Source organism: Denticeps clupeoides, chromosome 4 (genome assembly GCF_900700375.1).
Source record: "Denticeps clupeoides chromosome 4, fDenClu1.1, whole genome shotgun sequence".
NCBI lineage: Eukaryota > Metazoa > Chordata > Actinopteri > Clupeiformes > Denticipitidae > Denticeps > Denticeps clupeoides.
The window spans coordinates 10641877-10653828 of NC_041710.1; the positions used below are offsets into that span (position 1 = coordinate 10641877).

General features: G+C 40.1%; 2 protein-coding genes across 2 annotated transcripts; both read right to left on the bottom strand.

The window, feature by feature from the left end:
- Positions 1-1284: 1284 nt before the first annotated feature.
- Positions 1285-5342, bottom strand: LOC114788959 (solute carrier family 22 member 13-like). The gene is made up of 10 exons (XM_028977947.1): positions 4959-5342; positions 4448-4551; positions 4185-4339; positions 3130-3298; positions 2912-3032; positions 2735-2829; positions 2347-2561; positions 2152-2260; positions 1866-2072; positions 1285-1725 (listed from the first exon to the last, which is right to left on the bottom strand). Exons 1-10 carry the CDS (start codon positions 5340-5342, stop codon positions 1641-1643), a joined length of 1644 nt encoding a protein of 547 aa, XP_028833780.1. The 3' UTR covers positions 1285-1640.
- Positions 5343-6723: 1381 nt separating this feature from the next.
- LOC114787788 (solute carrier family 22 member 13-like) lies at positions 6724-11892 on the bottom strand. Its single transcript, XM_028975647.1, has 10 exons — positions 11509-11892; positions 10642-10745; positions 10363-10517; positions 8202-8370; positions 8001-8121; positions 7792-7886; positions 7408-7622; positions 7197-7305; positions 6900-7106; positions 6724-6790 (listed from the first exon to the last, which is right to left on the bottom strand). Exons 1-10 carry the CDS (start codon positions 11890-11892, stop codon positions 6724-6726), a joined length of 1626 nt encoding a protein of 541 aa, XP_028831480.1.
- Positions 11893-11952: the final 60 nt, after the last annotated feature.

Genomic DNA, 11952 nt, shown 5'->3' on the forward strand with positions numbered 1-11952 from the left:
TCAAGGATGTCAAACCTGCACCGGTGAAAGAGAATGGAGATGCATCAACCTATCTAACTGTAGATGCCATTAATGAGTCAATTGACAGTGATGATACACAGCATTCCCTGCAGACGTCAGAGACGTTGCATGAGCCACAAAAGGAAAATGAACGCAGTGACAGTGACAACTACAGTGATGTAGCAGTAACTTCATCTGCCTCTGTCACAAATGCAGTGGAATCAGATCCACCCATTTCCCCAGGTGAGGTGTTTATTTCACAGACACACTCCGACTCTGAAGACCTTCAAATTCATTTGGAAACTGGCAATGAAACAAATGAGGCTGGAATCTTGCCTGGTGACTCCTCTAATATGTTTAATTATCAAACCCTGAGCCAAGGTCATGCAAGTGATTTATTTACAGACTCATGCATGTCTTTGGAAGCAGGCAAGATCGGTTTTGGAGACATTTTAATGTCTGAGATGCCATTGGCTAACACCTCAGAGGAGATGGGAGAAGGAGAAAACGAAGCAGAGTTTGGAGCTCCAACCATACAGACAGATAGAAAAGACAATATGTTAGATGACATTCTTCAAAATGACCCTTTTGGCATGAGTGACATTTACACAGCTGAGCAACTGGATGTATTCGGCCTGTCTAATACACCTGCAGCTTCTGTTCCAAGTAACACTCAGGAGAACAACGTGTTTGACTTCATGATGGGCTCTAACGTGAATCAATGCCAAAACCCTCCTCTCCAGGGAACAGACATTGCTGCGTTGCCTAAAGATGAATTCGATCTGTTTTCCAGTCCCCCATCTCATACCTTTCCACCCGAAGGACCAGACAGTGACACTTCTTTGTTGGTGGATCAAACACAAGTGATCTCCAATCCATTTGACAATGCTTCTGGAATAGACAATGCCACACCGCTCCCTCCCGCTAAACCGGCCCGTCTGTTCTCAGATGACCTTTTCTCATCCGTACACCCTGGCCCTCCTGTTGCAGACAGTTCCAGTCAGTCAATGGATGGATTCCTAGATCCCCTCGCCACAGGCAGGGTGGAAAACAAAGAAAACAGCACCGCAAACACTGATTGGATGGATGACCTGTTGAGTTAATTTTCTTTACCGATTTGTATGAATCAAAGCACTGAGAAAAAAATCTTCACTTTTGTTCAATAAACAATAATCATTTTATAGTGTTACATGTATAGTGTAACCATTTATATTATATTTTGTGCACTACAAATAAAAATGTAACTTGTTAACTGTTGTTCTGCACAGTTACAAAATACTTTTTTTTAAGTGACTGAATTTTATCAAAAATAAAGATGAGATTAATACAAGCACAATGTTTTCATAGATGACAGTTTGATCCAGAACTTTGCTTCACAACAACATTCTTCAGAAACGACATTCACATCACATCAGTGATGGGCAGAAGTGTGATTCAGCCAAAAAGCTGTTCCATCGGTCCACAACTGAATTCAGGTGTTTGTCCTGTTTTGGATTTGTAGTTTCAGATCCAGGAATGCCAATTACTGCAAAATGTAGAATATTTTTGTAGCACCCATGGAGAAGTCAAACCTAATCTTGTAATCCAAGTCCAAAAACACAGGTTGTGATTAAATTGTTTTTACAGTTTTAAGGCATGGATTATATTTTTGTAGATTTCATGTATGATTGATCCATAGTGATCCCATTGTCTTCTGTCTTTGCCTGATTCCTCATTGTCTGATTCCTGTTGACATAAGAAGTAAGGTATTAAGTAAGTAATCCATTTACAATTATGTTCCATCAGAATGTGGCTCGTGTAAATGTTGACCACTTTCTTGGTAAACTCAGTAAAGATGCTTCAATATGGTGGCCGAATGTTTGTACCTCTTCCTCTCAGCCTCCTCCATGGAGTCAGGTAGCTCCGTACGCTTCGTCTCGGGCAGCAGGAAGGCTAGAGCCCCAGCAGATATTGAGAAGATGCTTAAAACCACGGTTGGGATGATCTCATGGAACACACCAAGAAGGTTCAGCAAAGGAGACAACATTCCACCCATTTTCGCTACTATGTAGGCCAAGCCTGTGGCTGTTTGTCTACAGGAGTGACCAAAGTTATAAATCAGTATTTTGCTCAGTACTTCGACTGGGCAGAGTGGCTGGGAGCTGGACATACCTTACAGATGTGGGGAAAAGCTCCTGGGTGTAAACATAACAAATGCTACCTGCCCAGTTCATAAAAAACCTCCCAGTTGTTACAAGGGCAACAACAGCTGGGGCTTTATCTGAGGAGAAGATACATGAGATAAAATGAGGACACATTGAGTCCAGAATGGAAAATGTGGTACAATGAATCTCTGCTGCACTGTACCATGTGGGATAAAGACAGACACCAAGCACGTCGTGCCCCCTAACAGCAAGGTTGACATAAGCGAAGGCTTTCGCCCGGCCAACTCTGACAACCACACACACAGGATATGTGCAGGAATCTCCGTCAAGCCAAAAATGAGCTGAGTGGTGAAGATGCCCATGCCAAACTTCCCAACGTTCAGCGAGAGAGAGGTGTAAGCAAGGTTCAGTGCGGCCCTGGAGAACATTTAGGACAGTTCTAGTTAAACACAAATTATTTAATATTTATTACCACTGTTGGAAATACCATATATATAAACTAGAATTTAGATTAGAAACAAATATTTTCTTAATTTTGCAGTTATAAGTAATCCATTGTGCTTTTTGTTATTTTGCTTGAAATTTCATACCATGCATAGATAAGAGTTAGGAAGTATTTCCTGAGAACAGACGAACTAAGTAAGGATTTAATGCCTCCTGTTTCTATCACCTTTTCCTTACTGAGCTGTAACACAAACAGCATAAACAGCATAAAAACACACGATTAATTTCCTGCAAACCATTTTTCAGGTAATCCCCATACACACCTTCACCAGCAGTGCATCAGGTACTGTGCGTTTGTTAAAGGCTGCTGCCTTCAGGACTGCTTTTTTGGATTCTTCAGTTCTGCCTTGCTCCAATAACCATCTGGCCGACTCAGGAAGGAACCTTGCAAAGTAAATGTAGTAAAGTTAATGTAGCGCTACTGAACCAAACATAACTCAGAAACTAGTAATAAAAGTAATAAAACAATCAGAAAGCTTACCATATATAAATAACTGTAAAAAAACTAGGGGCTCCCATTATAAACTGTGCAGTCCTCCAGTCTCGAATGAAATACACAACACCAATGAGGACACACTGGCCAAGTGCAGCCGTAACTTGACCCAAACAGACAGCATAGGCACGTTTTGTCATACCAATCCACTCAGTGGCTACAAGAGAGGAAAAAACAAGTGGCTTCTCATTCAGATGCAGTAATGTATATTGCTGAGAGTTTGTAAGTCTGTATTCATGATTTTTGCATTATTGCTTAACATTTGGAAGATGTAAAATTGACTGAATTGCATGCACTGAAGTAGCCTTTATCAAAATTGCATCAAGATTACAACACATTATGACATGATTAGCTCCACTTTTTAATCAAACCGCATATTTAATCATAGTCTGTATAATTATTGAGAATACTCCAATACAATCTGGAAGCATCTCTAAGATTGCTGTTTAACACAGCTTTTTCCTGTATTTGGATTAGTGTTGTTTTTAAAAAATAAACTCTAAAAAGCATGCTTATGTACAGTACAGTGCAAAAGTCTCAGGCACCAACACAAACCGGTGAAGAAATCTAAACTGTGCTCTGGCCCCAAGACCTTATGGACGAGAGGTGAAACTATCAATCTGAAACTATCAATCCTTGTCCGGATGCGTCCCTACACATATAGTATATAGTGTTATTTCTGTTGTGGTTTGGCAATCGCACCCTTTTGTTTGCCCTTTGGACTAAATTTTTCACTTTGTGCCTCATTTCTGGCAAGACATTTATATTAAACAATGACATGTATAAAGAGAATTTATATATTTATGTATTTTCTTGTGCAGCAATACAATAATGTTCTGTAGATATAAACAGAGTTTCTGAGATCAAATAAAATTGTCTCTTTCTTTTTCATTATTATTTGTTTGCTTTAAACTTTTAAAAGTCCCTTCCTTAAGGATTTCAGTTACTGTTGGGGAGATGAAAAACCTTTAATCAGTTTCACTACCACCTTAAACTTTTGCACAGTACTGTATATTTTGTAGTCTGACAGTAAAGTACTTTACCCAATATTACAGAATTGATTCTAAATCCTCCAAATGAAACTCCTATGATGAACTGGGATGCCATGTACACATAGACATTTGGGGAGAGACCAGTTACATACATGGCAATAATCATGAAAACTACTGATATTTGTGTTGTTCGCTGGCGACCAATCCTGAAATAAATGTAATAAGGGGATAATAAAAGCAGACAAATCTTTCAGTAGTTTCTCACACCTTACAATCTTATCAGTCAATCCAGAGGGTAAAAAAATTGTACATACGATTCCGAAAATGGCCCAAACAAAAGTGATCCAACTAGAATTCCAGTCAGGAATGTGGTCTGTGCCACTCCAACCAAAAAGGCTTGATCACAGACCAGATCAAACTACAACAGGAGTTGGGAATGACAGTGCAGTGAATTTAAAAAGCATATTTACATTATACATAAATCATACACGTCAATATTATATAGAACTAATATTATATTCCTTCCACAAAAGCCCTGAGAGTGATCTGCGCTATGAGGAACCTAGACGTTGTGAGTTAGTTCTTCAATAGATTTGATCCGAGTGATTCTAGACTGGCAGGAAACATGATACAGCTGAAACCAAAGCCATAAATGGGGCTGTGACAATCTTTACGAAGGTGGTGCATGTCTTGCCATCTCTTCCCCAGATAAACAACTTGTGAGAAAATGTAAGAAAAGTCATAACTTCAACAAGTAAAATATACTGATGACGTTCAGCACTGAAACTCCACACTTTCAAAGGCACATGCACATAAAATACTTACATCAGACACTATCGTTGCCTCATAGTATGAGGTGTCATGTATGTATCCATGCATGCAGCTGGTGGTCTCATTCAGCCCAAACTGCCTGATGTTTTCCAGGCTCCAGTTAACAGGAGCAAACATCTCACACATGCTAAAAGAACCATCCAGCAGCTGTGGCACGGTGAGACTTAGCTGCTCCTTCTTGGTTAGATTTGGACCCACCGTTAGAATCCAGTTAGTGTTGCAGTGATGAAACGATGAGCTCATGCTGGCCTGATGGAAAATCAGGCTGGTTACATGAAAGGGGATCAGAAGATTTGGAAAGCTTAGTGCAAAAAGCAAAAGTTTCTGAAAGAGACCAAAGTCTCCAGCTGCCTGTAGAATCTTCTCGAAATCAGCCATTGTGGCTTTCCAGCAAACACCAGGACCTGCACTGTTATATCTCAGAAAAATAAGAATTTAATTAAAATTTAACTCCAAACCTGACTCGACTGTACTTATTGCCACTAACATAGAAGTTAAAATGGTTTATTTATTTAAGCGGCCAGGGGTTCCCTCTGCAATAGACAATCTCCCCCTTTCCAGGGGTCGTTCTGTAGATTTCGCATTCTGAAGAAATCAGTTAATCGTAACTGAATTGGACAGAAGAATATGTTACTCCCTCTGTATGTGTAACAGAAGAATACTTAACAATTCTGGCGCAAGGTGCACCACTGCATAACCTTCACCCAAAACCAGATTCAAGAGACTCTTTAGCCAATTATATATGCACAGAAAGTAGAGATGCATTGGAAGTTTGGTTAAATTTTTGAAAGAGTAAAACAAAAGGTAAGAACAGAAGAGTAATACAGAAAATAAACAAATTATACACACAATCGAATCCCGATTCGCCAAGGTGCCACTGATGTGCCACTGAGCAAAGCACTGTCCCCACACACTGCTCCCCGGGCGCGTGTCATGGCTGCCCACTGCTCACTCAGGGTGATGGGTTAAATGCAGAGGACAAATTTCATTGTGTGCACCATGTGCTGTGCTGCTGTGTATCACAAGTGATAATCACTACACTTTATCACTTATCATATAGTACAGGCCAACAAGTGCTAAACACCTCTGGGAACTCCTTCAATACTGTTGGAAAAACATTTCAGGTGACAACCTCTTGAAACTCATTTAGAGAATGCAGTAAAGGGCGGCTATTTGGAAGAAACTAGAATATAAAAATGTTTTCAGTTATTTCACCTTTTTTGTTAAGTACATAACTCCACATGTGTTTATTCATAGTTTTAATGCCTTCAGTGAGAATCTACCAATGTAAATGGTCATGAAAATAAAGAAATCACATTGATTGAGAAGGTGTGTCCAAACTTTTGGTCTGTACTGTATATATGTGTGAATTTTTTGTATTTTTACGAATTTAACTAATCAAACCAATATATAAATAAATATTTATACACCCTTCAAAATAGCATCAGTTCAAAATAGCATCAGCTTGACCTGAACACAGATAATCAGAGACCTTCTGTACCTGTAGGCTTCCTTAAAGCCCTCTGTCTCTTTATTTAATGCCAGGCAAACTAAATAGTATTAGGATCTTGGGGGGCTACATTACTTCCTTGTTCTTATTTACGCTGAGTGAAATTTGTACCTATTTATATACATATAACTCATATAAACACAGACACCCAGAAAACCGCAGGCCATACACACACAAAAATGTAAAAGGTTTACACATGATGCAAAAACAGTTTATGATTACACTGATTTTCTCAGTTTACAGCAAGAGTTACATTTTTGTAGCTTTGATGTAAGACTGATCCATACTGAAGCCATTTTCTGCAATCTTCTGATTCCTACAGACATAAAAAGAAGTAAGTAAGCAATTTAAATGCATAATGATGTACCAGGTTACTGCTAAAGTTGCCCAGTGTGCCCAGTTAGACCCATTGTCTCAACATGTACCTCTTCCTCTCGGCCTCCTCCATGGAGCCAGGAAGCTCTATATGCCTCGTCTCAGGCAGCAGGAAGGCTAGAGCCCCAGCAGATATTGAGAAGATGCTTGAAACCACAGTTGGGATGATCTCGTGGAACGTGGCCAGCAGGTTCAGCAAAGGAGACAACATTCCACCCACTCTAGCTGCTAAGGATGCCAAGCCTGTAGCTGTTTGTCTACAGCAGTGACCATAGTTATAAATCAGAAAGCTGCACGGTGTCTGTTGAGTATAGGAACTGTGCAGAGTGTCTGAGAGCTAGACATACCTTACAGATGTGGGGAAAAGCTCCTGGACATAAACATTACATATACTGCCTGCCCAGTTCATAAAAACCCTTCCCATTGTTACAAGGGCAACGACAGCTGGGGCTTTATCTGAGGGACAGTCAGATAACATAAAATAAGGTCAAAACAGGCTGCACATGTATATACATTATAGTGTGAAGCAATTTTATATGAAGTTCTGCTGCAATGTACCTTCTGGGATGAAGACAGACACCAAGCACATTGTACCCCCGACCAGCAGGGTGGACATGAGCGAAGGCTTTCGCCCCACAAGCTCCAACAACCACAGACAAATGAGATGTGCAGGAACCTCGGTCAATCCAAATATGAGTTGAGTGATGAAAATGTCCATGCCAAACTTCCCAACGTTCAGCGAGAGAGAGGTGTAAGCAAGGTTCAGTGCGGCCCTGGAGAACATTTATGGCAGTGATATTAGGATTCGAAAAGAGAGCCTCTTACTAAACACTATTTTAAAAGAATTCCATATAGAGGTTATTTTACTTTTACACTAATTTCAATTACATTATTTTAAAATAATCCATTGTGCTTCGTGCTACTTTGCTTGAGGTTACATACCACGCAAAGACTAGAGTTAGGAAGTATTTCCTTAGAACAAATGAACTAAGCAAGGATTTTATGCCCCCTCTTTCAACAGCATTTTCTTTCCTGAGCTGCAACATAAAAACACATGTCGACTTGCATGAAATGCAAATAAATAATCAATTTCTACAAACCATTTTCAGGCTTAGGCTGCACCCAAGTGCTAAGGCAACACCCATACACACCTTCATCAGCAGTGCATCGGGTACTGTGCGTTTGTTAATAGCTGCTGCCTTCAGGACTCCTTTTTTGCATTCTTCAGTTCTGCCTCTGTCCAATAACCATCTGGCCGACTCAGGAATGAACCTTGCAAAGGAAAGTGATTATTGTAGAGCTACTGGCTTAAAGTTAGGGAAGAGTAATGGTTGTAGATAAAAAAAACATACCATATATAAATACATGTCAACAAAATAGGGGCTCCCATTATAAACTGTGCAGTCCTCCAGTCACGGATGAAATACACAATGCCAACGAGGATGCACTGCCCAAGGGCCGCCATTACTTGTCCCAAACAGGCTGCGTAGGCTCGTTTTTTCATGCCAATCCATTCAGTGGCTACAAAACAGGAAAAACAAAACAACTGGCTTAACAATTAAAACTACACACTGGTAGGTTTAATTGAATTCTGAGAGCGAGAAAAAAAATCCATAAAAATGCATTTGAAAAATATATATATTATAAAAGATATCCCCTAGCAATCAGCATTATTTCTTGCAGTTGGCCACAAGGTTTGCACATTGTGAGTGAAATGATAGTCATTGTGTGCATTTAACCCATCACCCTTGGTGAGCAGTGGGCAGCAATGACAGGCAGTGTGGGGGGACGGTACTGGCACCACTTCAGCTCCCTCCACAGATTTTTTTATGGGATTAATGGAGACTGATTAGGCCACTCCAAGACCTTGATATGCTTCTTCTTGAGCCAATCCTTTGTTGCCTTGTTGAAAGTGAAAGGATTGCCATTGTGAAACACTGAAGCACAGCAGTTCCATGCCTTTCTCATTATTATTAAAATTATATTTTGCATGGAGCTCCAGAATGAGGGAGATTGGCAGTTCTGTTAGCGAATAATCCCACCAATTGACCAATTGAAGTAAAGTGAGGTGAAGTGATTGTCATTGTGATACATTGCAGCACAGCACACAACGAAATGTGTCCTCTGCTTTTAACCCTTGGTGAGTGGTGGGCAGCCATGACAGGCACCCAGGGAGCAGTTTGTACCCATTCCAGCCTTTTGTAGGTCCACAATTTTGACTCTGTTATACTTGGAAAGCTCTCTGGTCTTGGTCATGGATACATTGATTGCTTCTATGGAAAGGTGTCACCTGTATAAAATAGAACTGGGAGCCAGAAATGTTTCTGAGTTAAAGAGGATCAATTACGTTTTTCAATAATGAAAATGCTAATAAATGTATAGTTTTTTAATGCATTATTTTGGGTTTTTTTTTCTGTGTATTGGTGTTCTGTCTCTCACTGTTCAAATAAACCTACCATTGATAATTTCTTTGTTAATGGGCAAACTTACTTTATCAGTAATCTATTGCAATGCATCCCTGTTAGCCAAGGTCTGGAACCAACAAAGAGCAAGCAGGCCGGAACACCAGTGTCACAATTCACATTCAAGCAAGCTTTACATTACCATGTACTAAAAGGGCGCCATCCAAGAAAGAAACCTCAGAATTGATCTCTCACAACTCACAACCTCAAATTCACAAAACGTTTTATGGTCAGACAAGAGATAGATTGAGTTGTTTTTCATCCCTGTAAAATCTTAAAACAGACTAAAAACAGAACACTAAACACTAAAACAGAAGTCAAACATGGTGGTGACTGCAAAATGCTCTGGGGCTGACCATGACACTTTCTTACATAATATTGTCCAGTTCTAAAGCTCACATGCACATAGTAGTAACTTTTATGAACATGGGTCAGCTTGAGATAGTTGGGGTAGTGCATGGGGTAGTGATGGCCTAGTGGTTAAGGAAGTGGCCCCGTAATCAGAAAGGTTGCCGGTTCGAATCCTGACCCTACACACTGCTCCCCGGGCACCTGTCATGGCTGCCCACTGCTCACTAAGGGTGATGGTTAAAAGCAGAGGACACATTTCATTGTGTGCACCATGTGTCGTGCTGCAATGTAGTATTTCACAATGACAATCACTTCACTTTCTTGAGGACAGCTATACAGTCCCATTACCTAGAAACTATGATACACAGTATGTTCTAACATCAAAACCAGCATTAACATAAATTTCAAGGTTAAAATGTATACAGCTATATTTTTCTTTCTTTTACATTTGCACTATGTGGGGGGGTCTATGTGAAACAGTATTTCAACACAGGGTATACTGTGTATACTGTTGTACTGACAATAAACCAATCTTGAATCTTGAATCTAATCTTGGACATCAGTCAATTTCAATACTTGAATTTTCTGTTAACAGAACTTGTGCTGCATGAACACTATGTTGATATGTACATACAATTAATACACATTCTAGAATAAAATTTTATTATGTGCATTTTATTTAGATTTCCAGTTACTTTACCCAATATTACAGAGTTGATCCGAAATCCTCCATAAGAAATTCCCACAATGAACTGGGATGCCATGTACACATAGATGTTTGGGGAGAGACCAGTTGCATATGTGCCAATAGTCATGGTAACAACTGATATCTGTGTTGCTCGCTGGCGACCAAACCTGAAACAAATATAATAAGGGATCAAAACACATCAAGTCCTTCAAACATATAATAATTTTTGCACCATATCTTGGTGCATATAAATAGTGTAACTTGAGGCAGCTTGGTGTTGCTTGTACATACGATTCAGAAAATGGACCAAACACAAGAGATCCAAATAGAATTCCAGTCAGGTATACAGTTTGTGCCACTCCAAGCATAAAAGCCTGATCACAGACCAGATCAAACTACAACATAAAAACAAGTCAGGCCTAACCCTGTATTGATCCAGAATGCATAGAAAAAATTATACATGAATCATACAAAAGTGTACAATTTTCATATCTATTGATGTACAGAATTTATAGCAATCAGCCACAAAATTAAAACCATCTGCCAAATATTATGCTGACCCATGAATGTACGGTCTCCATAAGGCCTCTGACAGTGTCCTGTTGTATATGGGACCTAGGTGGGACCTCCATGGATTGGACTGTTCTACAGAACATCTCAGAGATTCTTGATCAGATCTGAAGAACCTGGCGGCCAAGTGTAGTTCCATGTCACGTTCCTAATACAGAAACTAATTCATTTTGCCATGATGCATGGTCTGCAATATTCTTTATGTAGGTGTTGAACAACTTGCCTTCTTCCCATAATGCATTCTGCTGCAGATGAATGACACACAAGTACTAATCAATCATTATGATCCAAAAGCAGAAAAAAAAACACTGTCATCCAGTGATCTTATGTCCTAGCATGCAGAAACGAGCTTTGGGTCTCTGGTTCACCAGTGGAGACCTGATGGAGATTATCTAACTGGCATCACCATCTGGCCAGGTGCCTCTGAAACACCCTTTCACCTGTCAGGGGTTTTAATGTTGTGGCTGATGTGTATGGTGTATGGCCTATAAAATTTGGGGGAAAATGTTGGAAATCCTTCATGATGTTATTATAAGTTGATGCACATGTGTTGATTCACAACACTTAAGAGAAAGAAAACCAACTTACATCAGAGACTATTGTTGAATCAAAAAGTGAGAAGTCATGTACGTATCCATGCATGCAGCCGGTGGTCTTATTCAGCCCAAACAGCCTGATGTCTTCTAGGCTCCAGTCAACAGGAGCAAACATCTCGCACATGCTGAAGGACCCATCCTGCAGCTGTGGCACTGTGAGGTTTAGCTGCTCCTCCTTGATCAGATTCGGACCCACTGCTAAGATCCAGTCGGTGTTGCAGTGGTGAAATGATGGACTTACACTGGCCTGATTAAAAACCAGGCTGGTTACGTGGAAGGAGAGCATGATGTTTGGGAAGCACAAGGCAAAAAGTAAAAGTTTCTGAAAGAGACCAAAGTCTCCAGCTGCCAGAAGAATCTCCCCAAAATCAGCCATGGTGACTCCCCTGCAGCCCTCAGAAATTGCTCTGTTTTGTCTGAGGAGAAAATAAAATGA

What these genes read in the sequence shown, in the direction of transcription:
- LOC114788959 (XM_028977947.1), bottom strand. Translation starts at nt 5,342, where the DNA reads ATGGCTGATTTCGAGAAGATTCTACAGGCAGCTGGAGACTTTGGTCTC. An exon ending in TTTGGGCCATTTTCGGAATC is followed by an intron (nt 4,340 to 4,447) that starts GTATGTACAATT and finishes CATTTATTTCAG; the next exon opens with GATTGGTCGCCAGCGAACAA. An exon ending in CTAACTCTTATCTATGCATG is followed by an intron (nt 2,562 to 2,734) that starts GTATGAAATTTC and finishes AATGTTCTCCAG; the next exon opens with GGCCGCACTGAACCTTGCTT.
- LOC114787788 (XM_028975647.1), bottom strand. Translation starts at nt 11,892, where the DNA reads ATGGCTGATTTTGGGGAGATTCTTCTGGCAGCTGGAGACTTTGGTCTC. An exon ending in TTTGGTCCATTTTCTGAATC is followed by an intron (nt 10,518 to 10,641) that starts GTATGTACAAGC and finishes TATTTGTTTCAG; the next exon opens with GTTTGGTCGCCAGCGAGCAA. An exon ending in CTAACTCTAGTCTTTGCGTG is followed by an intron (nt 7,623 to 7,791) that starts GTATGTAACCTC and finishes AATGTTCTCCAG; the next exon opens with GGCCGCACTGAACCTTGCTT.